General features: G+C 50.9%; 2 protein-coding genes across 2 annotated transcripts; both read right to left on the bottom strand.

The window, feature by feature from the left end:
• Positions 1 to 1,824: 1,824 nt before the first annotated feature.
• On the bottom strand, positions 1,825 to 4,284 carry CALHM1 (calcium homeostasis modulator 1). Its single transcript, XM_009486732.1, has 2 exons — positions 3,736 to 4,284; positions 1,825 to 2,292 (listed from the first exon to the last, which is right to left on the bottom strand). Exons 1-2 carry the CDS (start codon positions 4,282 to 4,284, stop codon positions 1,825 to 1,827), a joined length of 1,017 nt encoding a protein of 338 aa, XP_009485007.1.
• Positions 4,285 to 10,271: 5,987 nt separating this feature from the next.
• CALHM3 (calcium homeostasis modulator 3) lies at positions 10,272 to 13,153 on the bottom strand. Its single transcript, XM_009486721.2, has 3 exons — positions 12,864 to 13,153; positions 11,702 to 11,957; positions 10,272 to 10,733 (listed from the first exon to the last, which is right to left on the bottom strand). The coding sequence occupies exons 1-3, from the start codon at positions 13,151 to 13,153 to the stop codon at positions 10,272 to 10,274; spliced, it is 1,008 nt and encodes a 335-aa protein (XP_009484996.2).
• Positions 13,154 to 19,872: the final 6,719 nt, after the last annotated feature.

The raw sequence follows: 19,872 nt of genomic DNA, 5'->3' as shown, positions 1-19,872 counted from the left end.
GACTAAAAACCTGTATTAAGAGTGCAGAAACTTCTCTTTGCAAATGCATGCTGGTTTTTCTGTATCTTAATAGCTGTGCAGTGGAGCCCACCAGCCCTGCATGCTGCTCGCTGTTGTGGGGACTCTGAGTGCACCTTTCTGGGGGAGCCATTAACAGTGCTGAACTGCAAATAATAGGAGTGGAAACCGCCTTTATCTTTTAATCTCTTTTGCTTTGTAAATCAGGTTTTGTGCCTACTAATTTCTGGGCAGGTGCCTTAATTAAAGTTTGTGGTGTGAAGATTAATGATAAATCTGTGTTATGCTCCTTTCTCCTGGGAGTCAGCCAGATTCAGCCTGCCCTTGACTATGGGCTTGCTAAGGCTCTCTCACAGGAGCTTGGAGAATTTCCTCGTCATTGTGGTCCTTTGTTCTCCTCTTCCCACAGCCTCTGTGGAGTTACACACCGATAATTAAGGTTTATGCAAACGACAGTCACCTCAGTTACCAGCCAGCCTTAATAAGTTGGTTTGAACAAGAACGCAGCAGCAGAAATTTCAAGGGGATGAGCATTTCAAAAGGGACGCAGCAAAGGTAAAACTCATCTCTCAAAAGGGATTTTCCTTCTGCTTATTGGTAATAAAATCAGGGCCACTGGGGAACACTCTTCCGGGCTGCGATTTCCATAGTCACCTCGAGGGCCTGTATCCCATCATCCTCAGTTTCTATGGAGATGGGCAGCCACCTGGTATTGCGTAGGGTTGGCGGTGGCTCCCTGGCTTCTCCTCTTGAGGGCCAGGGCTGGCTCGCCGCTGGCTGCTGTGTGCCGGCAGCACCCTGGGCTTGGCCTGGGGGCCCCCCCAGTCCTTTTCATTGTATTCGAATAAAGAAACGCCAACAGCTTTTGTAAACAGCTTTTATAAATCCTTGTGCCTAAGCGCGGAGCTTGAACAGTGAGCTTAAATTATTTATTTGGCTCCTCAAACAAACACCCAGGCAGGTTTTAATATCAGTCTTTGTGTCAGGGAGGAATCCAGGTGAAATTGCAAGAGCAAACTGTCCTGCAGCAAATTTGTGGCAGAGGGTTGGTCTGGCCCCCACCCTCCATACTGCTGAGTGATAGCTGCTCTCCTTGTCTGCAACCCCTTCAAGGAGCATCTCTGTGGGCTCCTTGTCGAGTAGTATCTGTGACACCAACCACGCCATTCCTATCACGTGTAATGCAATATAGGATGTCCCTTCACTAGCTCATTGCTTGGGTCAAATTTATTTTAAAGCTTTTCTTGACCTGGAAGCTGTGTGTGTCTGTGGGGATGCAGTATGTGGAGGGGTAATGGTGAGACTTTTGGGGTTTCACAGCTCAGTGTGAGAGAGGGGGGCCCCCAGCTTGTTTCCTTACCAGGGGATTTTTAATACTGCCTAAAGCCACGTGCGCTGACCCAGTGCTGAGCATGTGCTAAAAGAAAGGAAGTTCTCCACATCTCGTAGTGTCTGCCTTAGGAACTGCCACAACACAAACCTGGTGCTTGGCGGTGTGGGACGCACGGCATGTCCGTCTGGCCGATGCATCGCGCCCTTCAGCACCCCTGGAGCTTGTCCATCATGGCCTTGGCTAGCTGCCCTGCTCAGCACAAAACCCCTTGCCTGAATTACCCATGCTGTAGGATTGGATGTGGGAGCAGATGGGATCGCACTGGCACTGCCGAGCCCTTTGGGTGCCCATCCCCCTGCAGCCCCTGTGGCACTGACCCTCGCCCCTGCCTGGCTCGGATGCCCACCTGTCTGCCCTCTCTGCAGGCCCTCTCCCCAAAGCGCGGCTCTGCCTCCGCTGAGCCCTGTGCCCCCTCACACCCGGCTGTAGTAGGCAGCTGTCTCCCTCCGGGGCACGGGGGGGTTTGCGGGGGGCTGCCCTTCCCCTGCCCAGCCATTGCCACTGGGGAGGGCAGGCGGGTGGAGGTGCAGTGGGGGCTTGCACCTGTGCCAGCTCTTCAGGGCCATGTTCATGGTGCCCTGGTCGGTGATGCCCAAGAGCTTCTCAGCAGCTTCCCCTGCATCAGCGGGGGCTTTCCTGGGCGGGTGGCAGTGAGCGGCTGCCAGGTCCGTGCTCATGCCCTCAAAGAACTGCTGGATGCAGACCTTGGCAAAGCTCCTGGCGTGCTCCGCACACGTCTCGTCGAACAGCTTGCGCTCGATGTCGATGTAGTGGGACCAGTACCTGCTCTTCAGGAAGGCAGCTTGGGTGAAGCAGGGCCGGAGGGATCTGACCAAGAAAGCCAGCGTGGTCATCAGCAGCACAAAGCACCAGCCCAGAGCCTGCAGGAATGAGGGAGGAACCGGACCCGTCACAGGCAGACAGAGCACGTGCCCAGCACTTCCCACCAGCCAGCAGGACCCCCGTGGGCTTCAAACAAGCCTGGCTCCACTTGGGCTGTTTGACATTTGGCTGCATTTACATTGCAAATGCCAGACAAGGAGACCCTATGTACCACGTCAGTGCATCTGCACTGAAATTCTGTTCAATGCACCCACGTAGGGTAGCACCTCTCTGCTTCTCACCATGTATGGCATTAGCAGGCAGTGACCATAAATGACATCAGACCAAATCCTGCACCCAGCCCTCGGTCCTGCCTCCAATACAGCCGTGCCTCACCTGTGTCTAGGATAGTGTGTGTCCTCTGACTCACAGCTAATGTCGTTCCAGATGCTCCCTGGGTTTATGCAGCTGTCTAACCCTTTTCCTTAGCTGTTGGGCTTAATAACATCTATTGTGGGTGAGCAGCAGTGACAGGCTACCCTGTTAATGGCATCTGACAGGAAGGGGGAGATGAGGGCAGAGCCAGGACCGGTCTGCATCGTTCACCATCAGTCTCAGCTCAGGCTGCTGCTGGGCTGTGCAGGCAGAGCTCACGAGGGTGAACCCTGCTCTAAATGGAGCCCCCTAGAAGTGCACCTGGGAGGGGGGTATCTGGGTGGCACCTCTTGTTTTGCAGCTCCCAGTGCTTCCCAGCAGCTGGGAATTGGGGTCTACCCAGGAAAACCTGCTTTGTGTATTTGGAGAAGTCTCTGTGCCTCCATTTCTCTTCTTAAATTGGGGATAATAATTCCTGTCTCCTCTAAGGAGGTCAGGGAGAGGAGCTGCTTTTGAACAGGAGTACATGAGTGACCAGAGTGGGTCAGACCATCCTATCTCCAAGGTGGCCAGAAGCAGAGGGCTTGAGAGGAATTAAGCACAGGACAAGCGGTTAGTGGCAGTTCTTAATTTGTGGCTCCCTGGGACAGTTAATGAACACGTACTGGCTGTTTCCATGCAAGCGGCAGAGGCAAGTGGCATAGACAGTTAGCCCATTGCTTGCACATGTTATAATAAGCAGCAAGAGCAACCACGGGCAACCAGTGGGCTACAGGAGAGAGTGACAGCCCACTAGCCAGGCAGCAACATCCACATCAGCCCCTTCTGAACTTGCTCAAAATGAATCTCTGCATACAGCTTGGCTGTGTATTGCTGCCCTGCAGCCCCAGGCTGCCCAGGCAGGAGTGGGGACCAAATTATCAGGACAACCTACAGCTTCAGTCTCTGCACCATGCTGGAGGCGTAACTCTCTAGAGCTGTATCTGAACACCTTGTACCCCTGTGAAATCACCAGTCTCTCCTCCTGCAGCTTGATTTCAACAAGGAGATTCCCTCAAGGCAAGGGCTAAGGCTGGCAGTGCCTAACCCTAAGCCACCAGCGAGGACACAGTCATGATGCCTCTTACCTGCGAGATGCAGCGCAGGTACCTGATGGCCACTTCATTGGCAATGAGCTCCTGTCCATTGTAGATCTCCTTGCAGGGGATGCGGGCGAGGACGCGCTTCATCTCCCCTTGTGAGAGGCTGGGGTGGCTGGTGTTGCCCAGGATTTCCACGGGCACCGAGGTGCAGAAGGCGCAGGTGATGCATTTGCCATCCAGCAGTGTCACCGAGACCCAGACCACAGGGGCGATCATGGCCCGCTGCGCCATGGAGCAGAACATGTAGCGCAGGACAGCCCGGTCCTTCTTTCGCTGGCCCTGGGGTCGCTTCCACTCCTCCGCCAGCATGGAGATGTTGTTGTTCAGCACGAAGCCCAGCAGGAACAAGATGAAGGGGGGCACCAGGAGGATGCCCAGCCCGTAGGCCAGGTTGTAGCATGGCAGGCAGGGGCAGTTGAAATCAAAGGCTGAGTACATCTGGGCGCTGGCGAGGGCCATGATCCCACAGATGCCATTCATGAAGGACTCCTGGTTGGACTGGAGGAACTGGAAGACCATCCGAAACTTGTCCATCTTCCCTTGATGTGATTCCTCCCCTGACTGGGGTCCAAGCTGTGGCCTCAATTTACTTCATTCTTTCAGCCCCGCTCTTCAAAGATGGGAATCATCAAGTCTCTGTGCAGTTCACTGATTCATTTATGCACCCTTACAGCCCCAATATTTAAAGCAGAAAATTAAAACACTTTTTTCTGCTGATTTTGCTGCTTGCAAAAATTCAGAATTTACTTCATTCTTTCAGCCCCGCTCTTCAAAGATGGGAATCATCAAGTCTCTGTGCAGTTCACTGATTCATTTATGCACCCTTACAGCCCCAATATTTAAAGCAGAAAATTAAAACACTTTTTTCTGCTGATTTTGCTGCTGCTTGCAAAAGTTCAGAATTTGCTTCCTTCTGCTCTTCTTTGGGTCTGTGGGACCTGGGTTGTTTCTGGTTTGCTAAACCTATCTTCGTTCTTACCCACATCCCCATTTCTGCAGTCCCCTGGTCACCGGTCCCCTTGGCTGGAGGGTGCAGGTATTACCATGGCTGTGCCCTCCCCAGAGCAATCTGTGCCCTGGGCAGAATGGGGAGTTGGCTGGTCGGCCTCTGTGAAGCTGTTTGCAAATGCAGGAGGCAGGTGCTCCTCCCAGGACCAAACGGGACGCCCCACCTCTGTGGTGCCACACACAGGGAAAAACAGGGCACCAGAGCTTCCCCGTGCCCTCCGTGTCTGCACCCCCCCCGCAGCATCTAATGCAAGTGCCTCACAGGTCTGCCAGCCCCCTGGTCTGTACCTGCTTCTGCTTCACTGGGAAATGCCTTTTCTCTGTTTTGTTCTGCAGAGGGAAGGGTAGAGAAAAGGAAAGGCAGAGGAAGAAGATTAAAGCTCTCGGTGCTGTGGGATGTTGTATCTGTACTGCCAAAGTCTGTTATTTGCTCCCCTCCATCCTACAAATGTCTGTGTTTCAGCCAGACTTACAAGGTGACACTTGTAGCTCCTTGGTTTTCACAGCCCTGTGCCCTCGGGGCTTGCTAAAAATATCCTTCAAACCCTGGCTCACATAGTCTGGTCACATCCAGAGGCTCATAGTGCTTTTCCTGGCTTTAGGGCTGGAGAAAAGCAGGCAGAGAAAGGAGAGAGGGCTGCAGGGACAGGGGCACAGAGGACACACCCTGCTCTGCAGGTGGGTCCTGCTGAAAGCATCCAAGCCCTGGGTGCCTCTGCTTTCTCAGGAGATGCTCCCTGCCCAGCAAAGCTCTGAGATTCAGCTTTTCGCCTGAGATTTCTTCTTTTCACCCACTTTCAATGAGCATTTCTGAAGGGCTTGATGGCACTTTGCTCTGGACAGCAGTGATGGAGGCTGAACAATTCTCTTGCAGCTGCCTTTTGTGGGTGTAATCCCAGCCCCTTGATAAATCTGGGATGTGCAGGAACTGGGATTACAAGAAGGATGTGTAAATCCAGCCAGTGGCCTCCCTGGCCCAAGGGCAGCTGCTCTCCCCCAAGGGACCGTGTTTCCCAGCAGTACCAGACCACCTACAGGCATGGACTGTGCAGAACCCTTCCTGCCCATCAAGCCAGCGGGTACCAGCAGCCCCAGGGGCTGAGGGTGCACTGGAGCTGCCGCTCCTCTGAAGATCACCTAAATCCTGCCGGGAAGGGCAGAAAAAGGACTACCTGAGCCAGCCACGTGCATCCCTTTAGCAGGAAGGGCTGGGGCTGGGATTGGGCCATATGCCTTGACCTGAGGCGAAGGTGTCTAAGGGCACATTTCCCTTGCAACCAGTGCATGGTGCGGGGAGGACTGAGCTAGCTGGGTGCTGGGCTGGCTGGTCCGTACAGCATGGGATTGCTGACAGTTTAGCCGTGCCACTTTACCTGGGCTTATTAATTCAGTAGCAACACCAGGCGATCCGGACCCAAGCGGACCTGAATACCTGCATTGCCCTCCCTGCTCTTTGCACACCAGGAGCAGCCCAGGCAGGGCCAGCTCAGGTCTGTGCTGGACATGTCCCATGTGTTGATACTGGGGTGCAAGGCTTTCCCATCACTTCCATCCCTCTCCTCTTTCACAAGGGCACGGCTCAGTTCAGCTTGTTGCTGTCAGCTCTGCAGACCCAGGGGCTTTGCGGTGCAGAGATCCTGTGCACATTTGCCAGCACAGAGCTGACCAGACAGACTCCTCCCCAGCTTGCCAGAACTGAGACAAACAGTAATGAGATATGATAGCTACGGTTGGGCCAGGCTCAGCTCCTACAGCACAAACCTAAAAGAAGTGGATTGTGTTGGTGGTGGTCTCCTGCATCTCTATTCCTAGTTCACAAAGCAGCTTTGACACACTAGGTTGCTCCCTCACGCTGGCCAAAAGATGGGGGAATATTGGGACTACAAGTGACTGTAAAACAGATGGTTGCAGTATTGACTACCTGCAAGATGTTCAGTCCCTCCAGTCCAGGCACCACCTGTGCTGTTGACATGGGTATCAAGATACACCTGACTGGGCACCAGCACGACTGCACTAGTGGCTATGAGACATGTCACCAAAGCAAGCTGTACATGGGTCGGTGGCATGCAGGAGATACTTTTCCCTGAGGTTTTGCAGTGCGTCAGTACAGAGGTAGGAAGCCAAACCAGTTGTTTTGACCTTTAGTCAGTGCTGCAGTTTCTGATGTCTTCCCCCACACCAGCCCTGGGGGTCAGTTGATAATGTCAAGTTCACCCTGAGATGCCACCACAGAGGTGAGCACAAAGCATGTGGGTAACACCTGGGCAGCCTTAGCTCTGCTTGCTGTGGAGAGGTTAATTGGATGATCTCATCAAATGGGAAGAGATTTGTCTGCATTAATATAGATGAGGCTTATTGTATTGCTAGCTAAGAGCTCAAGCTGGCTTCTCTGTTCACCTGGCGAGTGGCTTCTTGAAGAGCAGTTCACATCAAAGCCTGCATGAATCAACCTTGTAAAAAGCAGAGAGCTTTTTGATCTCCAGGAAAACTCTGCCTTTCATTAAATATGAATGAAGGGTCTGAGTCTGCTGGGTGTGCAGCACTGGCAGTTCTCACTGAAGCCAACAATAAGTCAGTGGGATTCAAAACAGAACCCATAGAAGCCAATGCCTGGGTCTTTCTTTCCGTGTTGCCTTGTTAGGGAGGACCTTGTTTTTGTGAGCTTGCCAACAGAAAGTTCACTCGAACTGATTTGCAAGAGAAGGCAGAGCTGATGCTTCCTCCCACGATACCAACCTGCTTGTGCTTTGGAAACCAGGTCGTAGGAGAGATGGTGCATGCCCAAGTCCCTCCCAGTGTGGGGTCCTGCACCTGGAAGCCAAGACAGACACCAAGCCAGGGAGCTGGGGAGGACTTTGTGTGTCCCAGTCAATGCAGGATATGGAGAGGAGGGACATGAAAATGGTCACAATTCCCATCAGAAGAGCTGGGGAAGAGACTGGGGAAGTTGTCTTTGCAGTCAGCCCTGCTGTTTCACAGGCTTTTGGCAGGTGAAGGTCGCTGAGCATGTCAGACATGTCTGTAGGTCAGGCGTCAGACCATCCCTGAGAGGCAGAGAGCTGCTAAATTTTGTGAATGACCCTCTCTGCTCCCACTTCCAGGAGGGTAACACACTCCTAGCACAGCTGGTGAGAAGGGATCTCTGGAGATTGTCTGGTCCACCCCCCCACTCAAAGCACACTCAGGGACGCATCTAATAGGGTTGTGAATATCTCCATTGATGGAGGTGACACAATCTCTCTAGGCAGCCTGTTCCATTACCCTCAAAGTAAGTAAGTTTTCTTCTGTTTAAATGGAATTTCCTGCATTTTGGGTTTGTGCCTGTTGCCTCTTGTCCCATCACGGGGTGCCAGATGCCATTTTCCACAATGGAGAAGAGTTCTCTGGCTTCAAAGGGGAACACAGCACAGGACTCGGGGAGGAGGCTGGGAGGGATGAACACCCACGGCCCTGTCCAGCTGGAGCTACCCCATGACCAGGCTGACCCTTCCAGCAGTGTGTGAGCCTTTGTAGACCTGCAAAAGTCTATGGCAGCACCCTTAAATCCTCTGGTTTTCTCACTCCTGATACAGATGACAAAGTTGTTCCTCTTCCCCTGTTTTGCATTTCATATTTTGTGGCCACTCTGGGATAACTTAAAATCTAGAACATGGTAAGCAGCATGCAAAGGGGAGCTGCGGACCTCTGTTCTGAGGTGGTTGGGAAAATAGCTGATTTGACTAGCATGGAATGGTGAGTCCAAACTGAGTCTCAGCCTGAGATTTGTGATGTCGTGTCTGATAAAAGTAAGCCAGAGATAAAATTCAAAGTGCAATGCTGATTTCAGAAGAGAACTCAGAAGCTACCTGGACCTAAAGACCTCCTGGTGGGAAGACTGCTGTGCTATTCCCAGCCAGCATGGGCCACAGCTGGCTTTGTGCCCTCTCTGAGCATGCCCAGGGGAGCTCAGAGATTCAGCCAGGGCTGATTTTGTTACACAAATAAGAAAAGATCTGCACCCCGCAGCTCCTGGCCCGGCCTTGGCTGGCAGAGGGGTGCAGCTGCCCACGGGTGGGCCATGGAGTTATTTAGCCTCCCTGTGTTTTGCCAAGCATCTCCTCCCTCCCTGACCCTGTGCACACTGGGGAGGAGGTGACCCATCTCCCAGCAGCTCGACAAGTTAATTTGGGGATTAATATGTGTTTTCAATTCAACCCCTTGTTTTGGATTTAGTCACAAGGTGGTGGCAGGTTTCTTTGCCCCTTTCCCACCCTTTTCTTTCCTCCTGGAAGCCCTGCTTGCCCCATCTATCCATGCACGGCCAAGGAGATGTTTCTTCTTCACACCCCCTCCTCACAGCCCCTCCATCTTGCACCTCGCACTCCCAGGGACAAAGTGGGCATCAGTGTGAGCCTCAGCCCGGAGGAATATATGTGTCTGTACTGGGTTAGTTTGCAGTTAAAGAGTTTAATGCATCCCCGCAGCAATGTTGGACAGAAGTGTCAGTCGAACTGGCACCATGGTTGGCACCATCTACAACAGGGGCTGCAAAAAGGCAGGTAAGAAAGTAATTAGCATTAGAGGCTCAGAGGTAAGGTTACATTCAAGCAGTTTTGAAACTAAGGGTGGGAATGCCTGTCTAGGTGATGCAAGGATGATCCTCTGGATAGATAGGTGTGTACTAAAAGCTAGCAGGGGAGTGTTTAAAATCTGTGTTCAGACTTCTCAGGCAGAGTCAGTGTGTCCTTCCCATGGCCCAATGCCAGTGCTTAGAGCAGCCACCTGAACCCCAGCACAGTCCCGTGGCTCTGGGTATGTTAAGCAAAGCCTCCATCTCCTTTTCCTTCTGCAAATCTAACCCAGTCCGGGGACACTTATCCAGAGGTATCTTCAATTAAATTTATGCTGCTCTATGAATTTCAGTGTGTTGCCATATTTTGTTTTGCAAATGCATGGAAGTATTGACGGGTTGTTAGAGGAGGCTGAACAGTTTGGCAGCTGGGCTGGGGGCAGCCAGAGCTCTCAGCAGATGGGAAGACGTAGGAGGTGGTTTTGCCTTTCTGAGTAAACATGTTGGTGTGGTACTAAAAGAGTTGCCAATTAAATCATTTCAGTGTCAGAACTGCTAACTCTCTGAACCAGGTTTCACTGAAATGGGCAGGAGCTTGTCACACCTGTGTGAAGCTGCCGCTCCAGTTGGTTTGCATGCACAGCCAGATGTTGCTGCCTTGGTTAAATCCTTCCTTGAGCCAGAATGGTTTTATCACAGCTGTAAGGAGCTGCAAACTTTAATATGACAAAAGTGCTACACAGAGCCCTTGGCTGAGAAATGTCATTAACAGTGATTGAGTCTGGGACCTTTGGATCTTCAGAGCTAGTTTATTTTGGAGGTTTTTCTAGGCATGCCCTGGAGCAGAGCCTTTGGGGCTGAGGTTTTGGACGAAGATGTGAGCACCACTGTCATCTACTCGCTGGTCCTGCTTTGTGCAGAGGTATGGCAGTGCCTCTTCAGTGTCTGCAGGACAAAGCCCCCTTTACACATTGGTGTGCCGGGGGAATTTGGACCGGCTACCAAGGCCATCTGTCCAGGCCAGAAGGGATCTCTCTCGCCCCAGGGGATCCCTCTGGGTCACCTGGCTGACATCCAGGGGAGGTTTCTCATAGTACCACGTTTTCAGAAGTTTATTCACCTGGTCCTGATCTTTGATACCCCAGGGAAGATCTTCCTCTCCTTCAGCCCCCTCTTCCTCCCTAGGCGAGCTGAAGCTGTGCAGTTTGATCTCTTGCCGCATGCTTTTGAAGAAGTGGAGGATGCATTTGTGAGCAAAGAGCTGGCTGTGCTCACAGCAGGTTTCCTCAAAAATCTTTTGCTCAATGTCAATGTAGTTGCTCCAGTGACGTGCCTGCAGGAGGGTGGCCTGGTTGAAGCAAGGCCTGAGCCAGTGGGCGAGGAAAGCTACTACAATAAGGATCAACAAAATGCTCCAGCCGAGTGCCTGGGTGATAAGAAATAAACAGTGTAACAGGAGCAAAACAGGCACAAGGACAGGCATAAGCTGTTTGCCTGTATCACCAAGACAGGGAATTTGTGTGGCTGCAGGGGAGATGTGGCATATCTGGAGTCCCATCCTTAACCTGTCCCTGAAGTCCAGCACCCCCAAATGGCACTGAGAGGGTCGGTGTAATCTCCTCCCAGTGAATATAGGACATTTATCTGTGCATCATTAGTTCAGTACGATAACTGTTTGCAAAGTTAGCCTGGAGTAGCCAGGCATTTGCTTTGAGCACAGGAACGCCCCAGGGCAAGGGGATTTCAGTGCTCTCCTTCAGCACTTGCTTATCTCCAGAGAGACCTTCATCTGCTACCTGCACTGGCTCCAGGGCCCAGGAGTCCTGGCAGCAGGGTGAAGACAGCCCAGACTACGTGCAACTCCCTTTGGTAAGAAGGAAGGGCTTGTTTTCAATGCCCTCCCACTGGTCCTCATCTCTGACCTGGCACTCCTGTACCAAGAGCAGGGGCTGGCCAGGGCTCCACTCCCCATCACGCCCTGTTCTCCTGTCATTCCTGAGCATGCTGCTTTCATCTGTCTCAGCTTGCACTGTCCTTAAAACAGTGGGTCATGTCTGCGAGGTTAGAAATATCTTCTGACACTGGACAGGGCTTTAGGAGACACCTATATTCCTCGCAACCTGCTTTTTATTATCTGGGTTTAGAACTTGCTGGTTCTTCTAGAAACAAAATTCTGTTAATTAAACCATCCTTTATTTCCTTCCTTTTCCCTACCTAAGTGACTCTGGAGATTATCACTGAAGGTGGCAACATTTGGGGGCATAAAGAAGCAAAGAGCAGTCTTGCTCCCAGCCTGACCATGGTGAAGCTGTGACAAATCAAGGACAAGCGGGAGCAGATGATGCGTGCCCTGGGCACCTCACTGACATGGGGCCTCTGCTGGCAGTGACCTACCTGGGACCAGCAGCGCAGGTACCTGGACACTGCCTTGCGGGACGTGTTGTTCCTCATGAGCTCGTCGTCCTTGCAGGGCACCTTGGCCAGCAGCTGCTGCACCTGCACCGGGCTCACGTTGGCGAAGCCCACAAACTTCTCAGGATCCACGGAGCTGCTGAAAGCGCAGATCAGGCATTTGCCATCCAGGAGGGTGACTATGATCCAGACGATAGGGGCAACCATGGCTCGCTGCATGATGGAGGAACACATGTACCTGGGGCAGGAGAGAGAGAAGTGAGTGGGTAAATTCTGGGAGCTTTCTCTTCATCCAGAGCCTTGATGAATGCAGGCTGCCCTATGCCAAGAACCCCTCCCAGAGCCAGGGAGCTGACTCCCAGGACTGTCCCCAGCGTTGCTCCAGCCAGTGCCTCTTCTGCTCTGGGATCTCTTTGTTGGTGCTGCCTTCCAGTGAAATCTGTGCCAGTGCGTGGCAGTGCCCTGCGTGCTGCCTGCATTCAATGCAGTGCACGGTCCTCTTGTTGTGTGCTTGCCTCAACTGTATACTTATGTCTCCTATGCACAAATCTTTGTCAGCTCTCCCTTGTCTTCTTCATTCACTCTTTCTTTTCTCATCAGCTCAGTTTCTACCTGGAAAATCACTTTTCTCTGCAGCTTTTCTTGCCGCAATCAGTGCCAACCTGTGCGCTGGGTAAAACTGTTTGTAGCAGATTGAATGTGATTCTCCTCTCCCTTCCAGCAGTGTAAGTCAGTAAAAACTCAACTGGAGGGCTATCAATAAAGAATGACCATGATGAAAATGCCACTCTTTCTGCACATTTAAGTGGAAATGCTTCATCTTTTTGCATGTGTAAGCCCCAGGAGAAACCCTGCGTGTGCACAACAGGGCAGGCAATAACGCAGTTTCCCAGGGTGGCAGCATAAATTCAGCCATTGGTGTTGAGGTGCTCCTGCCCTCCTTTGCTGGGATGGGATGAGGCTCTGCCTTTGTTTCTGCTGTTGTAAATGCATTTACCATGCCCTTGCCCCTCCAGACTCGTGGGGAAAGGTCTTGGGAGCTGAGCTTAGAAGAAAATTAATTACCAGGTGGATCAAAGCTATGCAGGCGAGACAGCTAAGCAGGAGGTGAAAGGAGGGACGCCACTGCCGGTGCAAACCCCACCTGATGACAGCTAGGTCCTTCTTTCTGCGCCCCTGCGGTCGCCTCCACTCCTCCAGCATCACCAGGGACTGTCTGTTGAGGATGAGGCCACAGAGGAAGAGGGCAACAGGCGGTACGAACATGATCCCCAAGCCGTATGCCATGTTGTACCGGGGCAGACAGGGGCAGCTGAAGTCAAAGCAGGTATACATCTTTATGCTAGCCAGGGCTAACAGCCCACAGATCCCATTCATTACAGACTCTGAGTTGGACTGGAAGTGCTGAAAGATCATGCGGAAACGGTCCATCATGTTATTTTGGCCAGGGGTGCTCCTCCTGGGAAATATCCTGGGCTGCCTGGCACAGCCTGACTCCCTTCGCCCCCCTTTCTGCTGCCGCGGGGTGGAGGATGCAGCTCAGCTGCAGTCAATCGGGGCAGGAGGATGGGGATGGAAGAGAGCTGCCGCGGCAGGGGGAAAACCCTGTGCTGGGGCTTCCCCACTGGCACGCGGCTTTCACAGGTCTGTCTCTCACCCAGTGCTTATCTTCCAGGGCAGTTGGTAGCTTTTCTAGGTGAGCAGATGGATACAGCCTCCAGCAGCCATTTTTTCCACCCTGTTTTTCATTTTCAGGGCTGTCCCATGTGCCAACCAGTGACAGCCTCCGGTAGTGCTGGGTCCCTCCCACCCAGAGATGCTAACTCTCAATGGAGAGCCGGCGGTGGATTCCTGTGAGCTGGCCTCTCTGCTGATTGAGGGCTGTTGAGCGATTCATCGACCGGGAGAAACCAGGCGAGTCAAATGAGCTCATTTGCGTTACTGCCGCTGCCCCGCTTATTTTTGGTGAAGCAGATCCCCAGCCCTGAGCGGGACAGGGGGGAGGCAGGGAGCACACACCTGGCTCTGAGCATGGCACATCACCGTGAGCTCAGATTTCCCTATGAAAATGGGCTGAAAGGACCAACTCTTCAGTCAGGAGGCTGTGCAAATCAATAGCTTTCAAAACCTGAATGGCACTGTGGGGCAAAGGCTGCTCTTGGCTACACATCATACCCATACTGTCACATCTGTACCATACCTACATCCAAGGCCCTTGCATTGGGGCTCCTTCTTGCTCCCCGTCAGAGGGCATGGTGCAATGAGAGCAGCTGGCTCGTTTGTCCCATGCGACTGGATTATGATCTTCTGTCCATTTTAAATATCCCAGAGGCAATTCCTCTTTTCCTCTCAAAAGTTTATTTTACAGATAAATGCAGCTCATTGCCACATAAGGAAGCTCAGTTTTTTTCTGACATATTCAACATAATTTTCCTCTCCCCAGCTTTCACCTGAAAATATTTTCAGATTTCTTCTCAGCTCAGGTTTCCACATGCGTTCAGTAAAAAGGGAAAAAAAGGGTGTTACATTTACCTATTTTGTTAAAAAAGAGAGGAACCATCTCCACTGAAGTACACTTGTTGCCAGGACTGGGGTTTCTGCCCACGCTGGCTCCCATTGCATGGCTGGTTGCCTTGACGGGATCACGCCGAAAGCAGCGGGGAGGGGTACCTACAGTTGCCGACAGCGGGTGTGCAACACACACTGACTCACAGGGCCACAATGTCATCTCCTCCGATCTAAACAGCAACTCGCACAATTACTTTAATGAAATACAATTGCACCAACCATAATATTTGTGTTCTCCTTTACCTGAAAGTGAGTGGGAATGACTGTTAATGTTCATCCCTCAGCAATAAAAACCTGCGGCTAATCAGATAATGTTTCCATTTTGCCATTATGGCCCCCTCCATTTTGCTGTTATAGGGCAGCAGGACCCCTGGCTGAACTCCACAGGTGATTTTTAGCCAGGGTACAGCCTGTCTCGGTTCTCAACTGCTTTAATGCTCATTGGGTTTCTCATTTAACAGCTTGCATTTATGTGCTGACTCGGGTTCAGAAAGTGTTGTGCACTCTCTGTAGAACAATTACCTTAGAGAAATCATTTTGCCTTTCCAGGTCTCCTGGGCAAAAACATAGTAAAGGCTAAATAGTTTGTAACAGCTCAGGAAAATAAGATGTAAAAAGAGTAGGAAGCATCCTCTGGACAGCACAAGCTACAAGGGAATTTTACTTCTCCCAAATGCAATCGCCTGGCCTGGATGTTAGAGGTCTGTAAAGGATGCCTCAGGGTAATTACTGCGCTCTGTCATGATCTGTGATCTCACTAGTAACTCAGAGCTGAGACACGGAGCTGTTGAATCATAGAAGAAAGAGAATATTACTTAATTTGTGGCAAAAGACATCGGGACCTTCCTGGGGAGAGAGAGAAAGCACCATTGAGGTAAGTAAATTGCTAGACGTGGGAAAATGTTCAAAATGATTCTCAAAACTAAACACACTTGATTAGTCAGTTCTTAAGGTGAAACAAAGAGGAAAGAAGGACTAAAATAATGTCTCCTCTCCTCCAGCAAGGGGACCTGCCCCTTGTCCCCAGCGGTGTAGTCACCCTGCTGAGCCTGCTGTGAGGCTGCCTGCAGCTCCCCAGGGCTGTTGGACAGGGGCTCCATCCTCAGAGGAAGGCAGCTGCTCCTTGGCAGCAAATCTCCAAAACCACGCTGGAAGCTGTTGTTCCTCAGTGCATCTTTTGGACGTCCATGTTGGACAACGCTTTGCTTTTGCCTCAGTACTGCAAAACATGGGGAGATGGAGGGGGACGCCCTTCCCCGCTCCTTCATGGGAGTAAAATACCAGCCGTGGGCTTTTTGCCTTGGATAATGGAGAGGGTGGTGGGTATAGGTGCGGGAAACCCTTACCCTATAGGGGAGAGCCCTTTTGGTTGCAGCACAGCCATCAGTCCCTCTTGCCTTGGGGAAAAGGATGATTTCATCACCAGAATTTGAGTCGGTCATTTAAAATAGGGCAAATTCAGTAGAAGGGTATAGGCAGTTTTGTGCACGAGCCCGTGATGCTGGAGCAGCACTGATGCTGTGCATGCACGCCTTTGGGGTGTGTGCATATCCAGAGCAAGCCCTTATACATATATTTAGGTGGGGAGTAGAGAGTCAGCAGCACAGGTGCAGTGCGTCTGGGGCTGTGCCCTCAGTCTGTGCCACCAGCCCCATGCTCACCACTGGGTCGGTCCCCAAAGACAGAGGCAGGAGCACTGTGGCTGTGCCAGTAACCCTGCTTGCTCCCCAGCCTCCCCCAAACACCAGCGACGAGTGAGCTGCTGAGGATATGAGTTGCTTTATCACACTTTGGTCTCCCTTTTCCATGCTGGGACTGCACCCTCTTTCCCCCAGGAAAGCCGGTGTCCAGGAGCAGACATTTCACCTGTCCTGAAGCTTGCTCTGCTGGAAACAGGCCATTGCCACGAGCACTTGTCCTGGCAGCAGGGAAGGGCTGCCAGGGCTCTGGCGGGAGCGCTCCTGGCCCATGGCGTGGGAGGTGATGGGTTACCTCATTAGGAGCTGTTTGCGGTTGTTTGTAACTTTGACAAATTATTTCATTACCCGGACTGAATTTTTTTCTGTCCTGAACATCTGCCTCAGGCAAAATATTTTTAGAAAACTGTTACATGGGTTGGTCAGCTGCTCCTGAGATGATGTAAGGGCACAAAAAAAAGGACCTCATTTCCCCTGTTAAAAATGGGGGGTTGTGCAATTGATCTGCAGAGGCACAGCAACTCTGACTGTCCCGCTCTGAGTGGGTGCTGCAGTCGGGGTGCCCCCACCAGCACCGCAGGAGGCTGAGTTGTCGTCCCGCTCCTTTTTGTGCCTCTGCCGGCTGTAGAGACTGGGACAAACCGGGATGCAGAACTGGCCCAGCACGTTCCCTGACTGCAGGAGACGGCTATGAAATTAATTTAGCTCTGAATGTCTCTTCCTTCCTAATTTCTTGGCTCATTAATTGCCACATGGGGATGCCACCTCCACGCGGTGTTTGGTTAAAATGAGCACTGTATGGCCACAAGGAGCAGGTACCGAACGATGTGCGTTCCTCTCCTCAGTTTCCCTTTACAGCGGTAAGTGTGGATCCACATGGACCCCCACAGTGGGTGCTGGGAGGATGAGTAAGTCACTGGTGAAATGCTGCATCCCTGTGGCATGAGAGCAGCTACGTCCTCCCAGGTCACCACGGGAGGACTGTGGTCCAGTCTCTGTTTTCGGCACCTCTCAGCTGGTGAACTGGAAACCCCCTTCCACCTGGCTGTGTTTATTCAGAGGACAAGGGTTAATGCTTTTTCAAGGCTTAGAGGAAATAGGCCATTTTGTGTTTAAGTGAAAGCCATCAACACCATAAATCACCTTTACCAGCAACAGTGCCTGCAGACCAATATCTTGCTCCTCTGTGGTTCAGGCAGGCCTGTTGCTAACCCCTGGGCACACAGGTAGACACCCCTGAGAGCCTGTCTATACTTGACCAGCAGGTCACAACTGAGCTTTATTTTCTATTACCTTTTTCAGACAGTTTGGGGACCGGCCTCCCACTGGTATCCAAGGACAGCAGAGCAGCATCATTGTCTTTTTTCTCTGCAAAGCTGGCAGAGGGTTTTACCCCTCACTGCCTGGAAATCTTTCAGCATCTTCAATTTATCACAGCAGAAGTCACCTTCCATTTCAACTGCCCATGAAGAAGGACATAGACAGTATTTCCTCCCTCCAACCACTACACAAACTCCTGATGGTCACTGGCAGCAGAGACAAATTAAGGCACTTTTGGCTCCGTGGAGCAGGGACCACCTGAATCTGAGTATTTTTGCACAGCTGAGTACTCTGCCCAGGCTAAGCAAATAATGACTAATGACCATTAAATGATTAATGAGATACTAGCAAAAATAATGGCAGCATTGTGAAATGTAGTTTGTCTTCACTAATAAATGTTCTCTGGAGATTAGACACTCCTGTGTTCTGCCTTGTAACTTCATTAAAGCACCAACATGCAGCTGACTGCCAGTGAGCAAATATATGTCTTAGTTATGTGTTGTTCTTCTTAAGAGCTCATTATATATTGCTCTCGTGGCCATTAGCACTTAGCTTTTTGGCTTACGTGGAAGCCCTGTTTCCTGATCTCTGCGTTATCCCAACCTTGACCTAATTCACACCATTGCTGACTGAGAGAGCTTTTTGCAAGACCGTTTATCTGCTTGGCTTGGAGCTGATGCTGCAGCAAGATCATTTGAGATGGAGTCTCTTCTCTTCTTGAGAGTGAATTAGGGAATAAGGTGGAGAATTAGGGAATCAGGCTGATCTCTTAATATTCCGGCTCAGTGATTTTCAGACTTTTTTTGATTTGCTAATGCTTGCATATCTTCTAACAGAGGTGCAGGCCCCAGATAGCAGATTTAAGGCTGCTGACATTTAACTAGCTTTTCTTGTTATTTTTCTCTTAAAATGAAGCTCTGGTCCTGGGGAGTCCACAGTTTACAAGCTGAAAACCACTGATAACAAGATCTTGAGAGATCAGTTTGTCTTCAGTTTGCAGAGATGTCATAGAAACTATTTAGGAGTTTAAAAGGAAATGGAGGTTGGGTGATGAAGCACATCTCAGTGCCGTGACCCTGGACCTCTGCAGCCATTGGGCTTCGGCGCTGACAATCCTTGTCTGGTGTGACTACTCCAGGAAGTAGACCAAGTCCTTTGATAGCTGGATTCATGGCTTTTAAGCCAAAATTTCTGTCTGTACTGTGGTGTTAATTCACCAAAGACCCCCAGGTAAGTCATAGCGAAAAGCTGGTTCTGCCACCTATTTTTTTGCCACCATCCAGAGTTGCCTTTGGTTAGCAGGTACATGAGCACTCAACTTGCAGATGTTGGCTGCCAGTGCATCCCATGCACGGGTTGGTTTACTGTCACTCTTCTCTTGGCTGTTATGTTGAAACAACTGTAAAAGTCTTGTTTGATATAACCATAAGGAATATGGCTTTATAAAATAACCTCCTGGTTATGTTTCCATATCTCATTACAAGTTGTTCCATGTTGACAGTCAGGAACATCATATATGAAATCAACTTTCTGTTGACTCTTACCAGCGATTCAGGCAGTAACCATTTGGGGTACTAGATAAGGACTCCTGAATTTTCAAGACGTAATCCATAGCACAGATTTCTTAAAACACTCCTGTGGCTACACATATGCTGTTATAACATGAATCTACCTGCACTGTGACCATGGTTGAATTGAGTACTTCTGGGATGCACAAACAGTGATGTACGAGTTTCCTAGAGACAAACTTATTACTGTCACAGATCTTTTGTAAGGAGTGATCCTATATTTGTCTAATCTATATCTCAGGAATGGAAGAAGTTTCTAAAGTAGAATGAGAAATGTATTAGGAAATTTTACTGGTTTTTTCCCAAAGACTTTTTTTTTTTTTTTAACTCGAGGCTTAGGCAAAACTGACTGTGTTTTTGAGTCAGGCATAGAGTGAAGAAGCATCCCAGTGTCACTGCTGTACACTCTGATGTAGTAGAGTAGGGGCTTTAAAAATGGGGAGCTAGGGCTGTTTGCACACAGAGGGACTAGAGCTGGGGGGAGGGAAGGGAGCGGAGCAGAGCAAAGCCTCTAAAGGGTGTGGAAACACTTTTTCTTGGTGCAACACGAAGTGATGCACCAGTCTTAAATAGTACATTTAAAAAGAGCAAGCTTGCGTCCTTGTGCTTAACTTGCAGACAGACCCATCACCACAGAGCGGAGCTGCGGCTCCTGTGGTCCTGCCTGCTCGCAGCCGCTTCTCCCTGCGCTGCCGCACGCTGGAAGGGCTGTCTGTCCATCGGTCTGTCCGATCATACTCAGAGGCAAGAGGGAGATTTTTCAGGGGTGCTGAGCATCCCTGGAAGCGGTGCCGGCCAGATCAGCAGTGCCGGCTCTGCTGTGGCGTTGCTCAGCGATTCAGTTGTCAGAACTTCTGCAGTGTCGAGCTAATGCTGGAAGTTGAAGCATAAGCATGGTTGTCATTCAGGATGCTTGGGTGTATCATGTGTGTATCTCAACTACAAATCTGTATTAAGTTTTAAGAGACATCAAGCATTTTCTGGGCTAAAAGCGTGCTAG

Source organism: Pelecanus crispus, chromosome 10 (genome assembly GCF_030463565.1).
Source record: "Pelecanus crispus isolate bPelCri1 chromosome 10, bPelCri1.pri, whole genome shotgun sequence".
In the NCBI taxonomy this organism is placed as follows: domain Eukaryota; kingdom Metazoa; phylum Chordata; class Aves; order Pelecaniformes; family Pelecanidae; genus Pelecanus; species Pelecanus crispus.
Note: the sequence above shows the minus strand (reverse complement) of the source record. Positions and strands in the feature narration are given on the sequence as shown.